Genomic DNA, 4068 nt, shown 5'->3' with positions numbered 1-4068 from the left:
TCCTTTCCCGTCTTTAAGTTCAGTTGCTCGCTGGGAACCCCCCTGCCTCCTGCAGCCCCTGTACATCTGTTCTCCCGCAGACCAAAGCTGCTTGCCTCGCTCCAGCTCTTCTAACTCGCCTTTACTGCTTCCCTCTGATCCTTTTATTCCAGGTGCAGACACAAGGCACAGCTTTCAGACCTCCCCGTGCTTGGTTCAGGCTGATCAAAACTTCTAGTTGTCAGATACGCCCTGGGATGAAAGGGCGTCTCTCCTTGCTGCTGTGTTTCCAACCTGCAATGCCGAGGCCTTCCACCTGATTTATTGGCAAACACAACCTCTGCTGCTCCGCTGGTCCGTGCGGCGAGGGCAAACCTAGAAGATGCAGTTGTTCAGTAGGAAACTGCTAAAGCAGAGGCAGAGACATTAACAATGGAGATGGAAGAGATGGCTGAAAAGCTGAGATGTTTTAACTCACAAATTGATGACCTCACCTCAGAAAAAGAGTGTTTGGCTAAAGATTCAAAAGAAAAACAAGACAGAATCCTTGAACTAGAGTCTTTGAACTCGACTACAGCAAAACTGTTAGAAGAAAAGGAGAAAGAAATTACACAAATCAAGAATGAGTTTGAAAATACTGTGGTCTTGCTGAAATCTGAGCTAAAAGATTTAAGTGAGAAATTAGAGTTTTCTTGCAAGGAGGAAGCAGATGCTAGAGCAAAAGAGCAAGTCTTGATTAATCAGGTGGCTGGTCTTGAGCAAGATAAAACAATACTATTACAGGAATGTCAGGAAATAAAAAATGAAAATATCAAACTGGATCAAACAAGGGAAGCACTTGTTCAAGAACTGATGGATTATAAACAAAAACTCAATGAAAAGGTGCAAGAAAACAGTGCTTTTCAGAATCAGGTGAAAGAAACAGAGGAGCTGTCTTTACAGCTCACACATGTGCAACATGAGCACAAACAAGAAAAAGAAAGGCTGCAGAATTTGATTGCTGAGTTGAAGCTGAAGGAGCAACATTTGTCTGATAATGAAACCTTCACAGATATCCTGAACATTTTTAAAGTGTCTTATATGGACCTTGAGAAGGAGCTGGAATTTACACTTTGTGAAAAGAACATTTTACGTAAAGAGGTAATACCATTTCCGTTAGAGTAAATTTCCGGTGTTCCCGCAGCAGGGGGGTCTCGGCTCTGTCCCACCCTGCAGACTTTGCAGCGGCACCGCGGCGGGGCGGGGGGACACAGGACGGCAGGAAGCCTGATTTTTGTTTTTCTCCAAATAGGGTGTCACAAAGAGGGTGCCCTGGCAAGGGGAAGCCTGTTCAGACCCACCCGAAGCCTAGTGAATCCCGGGCAGGCAGCTGGCAGGGTTCTGCCCGGGCACTGCATCCCCAGCGCGGACTGGAGGTGGCAGCAGGGAGCTGCCTGGTGCCTGCTCTGCTCTGGGTACAGCTCCTGTTCTGCTGCCCCTGGCCCCTGCCCTTCCCCTTCCTGGGGTGCAAAGGCTGCTGCGGGTTGGTGTGTGTCAGGGGTAAAAGATAAAGCCTTGAAGGAAGCAAACTGAAGCAGCCCTCCATTTCTAAAGTGATTGTCCTAAAGCAACAATTGGAGAAGTCCCACCCTGCTGTTACTGGCCCACTTCAGTAGCTTTCTACACAGGTCTTCCTCACTTCATAAAACAACTTGAATGAGGGAATCAAGTGAAGTGCAGGAGCTGCACCCTTGCCCTGGTCACACTGTCATCCTGCCCTGCACCCCAGCTCTGTGGAGCTTCAGGGCCAGGCAGCCCCTTGGGCATCCTGTCCCCATGGCTGCCATGGGGCATGTGACAGCTGTAGTGGCTCTTCTGTCCTGCTCTAACATTCAGCTGTAATCACTCCTTTGCTGCCATGCAGACCTGAGGCCTCTGTAAGTGCAGGTTGGAGCTACAGCTTGAGTCAGGTGTTGGCTGCAGCACCAGGGATCCTTCACAGAACCTGAGTTTAACTGAGGTTTCTGCTCCACACACCTTACAGGTAATTTAAGTTAGAGGCAGCCCTTTGAGTCAAAGTCGGCCTGAAGTATCTGTGAAGGCAGTAGCAGGGCTGGGAAGCAGTGCAGCTCTGTTGTATTGGTTCCTTAATCTTGGGAGCTGCTGCCCTGAACTGTGGGCTGTGAGGGCAGCATCTGTCTGTGGGTGGGCATGGGTGAGCTGCCTCGTGCCTGCAGCCTGCCCTGGGCACAGCCTCCTGCCCCTGCCCAGCCCTCCTGGCAGCTCATCCCCAGCTCCGAGGGATGATCACAGCCTGGGGAGAGGGCAAGTTCCCAAGGGGCAGAACTTGCTCTTTGCAGCCCTTCCTGGGGGCAGGGATCCACACCTCACACCCTCCCTGCAGTCAGCTCCATGAAATGCAATTTTTCTTCCTCAGAGAGAAAGAGCTGAGTCAGCCACGGCTGGATCTTTTTTAAGTGGATAGAAATGCTGTGATGTATTTCAGGTCTTGCACCCAGGATTTGTAAGCCATTCCCCATGGATTCCTTCTAGCATATACTTGGAATTAAAAGTGGCTGGGCCAGACTGCACTAGAGGAGGAATGAATGATGCAGGAGTTGGTTAAAGGTGAATTTGGAAACTAGCTTTTATTATTCACACTTCTAGTTTAAAAACTTGAGGTGAACTTTTGCAGAGGCAGAAAGGGACCAGGAAGAGCCCACCCCGAGTAGGCATCCTTGCTGCTGGCCTGTCCCCGGGGGGCACCAGGAGGCTGGAAAATGGGCTGAAAGCAGAATTCAGGCTCTGTCCCTGCCCGCTGCCGCTTCCCGGAGGTGCTGCCCCCCCGTGTCTTGCCTGCGAGTCCCACCGCCCCTTTCTCACGAGGAAGTCGGGTACTCGGTGCTGTGGGAAGGGAGAGCAGCAGCGGGACACTCGGTGTCCTGGTACCCGCCGGCGGGGCTGGGCTGCGGGCACTCACCTGTCCGGTGGGTTTGGTGATGGGGACAGCTTGGAGCAGGGGATGCCCCAGGGCTGGGGGAGCCTGGCTCCCCACGGCCCGAGGGGGTGAAAGCTGCCAGACAGCCCCAAGCTGGCCACTGGTGGGGAAGAACGGCCCCCCCAGCTCTCCCAGTTCTGGGTGCTGCTCTTTGCCATGACAGCTCTGAGGGGCCCTGCCCCCCCTGCTCTGGGCACGATGGTCTAGTGGGAGGTGTCCCTGCCCAAGGCAGGGGGTTGGCCCAAGATGATCTTTAAGGCCCCTTCCAAGCCAAACCATTTACGATTTTCTGATGATGGCAAATTGTGCAGCTGATGCTGGGGCAGCTCAGCCCTGCCCGGGGCATTTCTGGGGTGATGCTGAGCAGGCAGCAGTGCAGGAGCTGAGCGGGGGAACACAGCTCTTCTGGGGGACTAAATCTAAACCCAAGCTTCTTAAACCTGGATTAGCTTCTCCCCTTTATTCACCACCTCTTCTTTACTGATGCACTGAGGGACAGGTGAGGAGGCTCTGTGATGCCAGCAGCATGCCAGGTTGCTGGATCTGCTGCCCGTGCTGTGCCCTGACGCTGCTGCCCCTTCTGCCTTGCAGCCTCCCCCTTCATCATTGCCATGCTCCTGGCCAGCCTCAACAGCTGCTGCAACCCCTGGATCTACATGCTGTACACAGGGCACCTGTTCCACGACCTGATGCGGCGCCTCCTCTGCTGCTCCACGCGGTACCTGAAGTCGCGGCCGACGTGCGACCTCAGCGTGGGCAAGAAGAGCAACTCCTCCTCCTTCGTCCTCAGCTGCAAGAGCACAAGCCAGAGGAGCTTCATGCAGCCATCCCTGACATGAGGGCATGGCCTGCTGGGACCGCGCTCTGCCACCCTGCTGCCCCCAGCACTTCCCTGGGAAAAGCTGGGATGCGGACAGGCCCGGGGGTTCTGTATAAATAGGTGTATATATGTCTGTGTGCCTGCACGCCTGTGCAGCAGTCGTTGTTTAACTGAGGTGGGAGAGGGGCAGGACTTTGGTGGCCTGAGTTTCAGTGCTGCCTGGGACTGGGCAGCAGGGACCTGCTTCTGAGCACCCAAACCCCTGACACTGGTGGCTTTCGTGCCACCAGCA

At 53.9% G+C, this 4068-nt stretch overlaps 1 protein-coding gene across 1 annotated transcript in view; it reads left to right on the top strand.

The window, feature by feature from the left end:
- OXTR (oxytocin receptor) overlaps window positions 1-3795 on the top strand; it is a 5864-nt gene extending 2069 nt beyond the window's left edge. The window contains exon 2 of the mRNA XM_010003354.1: window positions 3548-3795. Coding sequence (XP_010001656.1) covers window positions 3548-3795 — 248 coding nt within the window. The remainder of the gene's footprint in view (window positions 1-3547) is intronic.
- Window positions 3796-4068: the final 273 nt, after the last annotated feature.

The sequence above is a fragment of the Chaetura pelagica genome, unplaced genomic scaffold, assembly GCF_000747805.2.
Source record: "Chaetura pelagica isolate M959 unplaced genomic scaffold, ChaPel_1.0 scaffold328, whole genome shotgun sequence".
Taxonomy (NCBI): Eukaryota; Metazoa; Chordata; class Aves; order Apodiformes; family Apodidae; genus Chaetura; species Chaetura pelagica.
The sequence above is the reverse complement of the archived record's forward strand: the minus strand, read 5'-3'. Positions and strand labels throughout refer to the sequence as shown.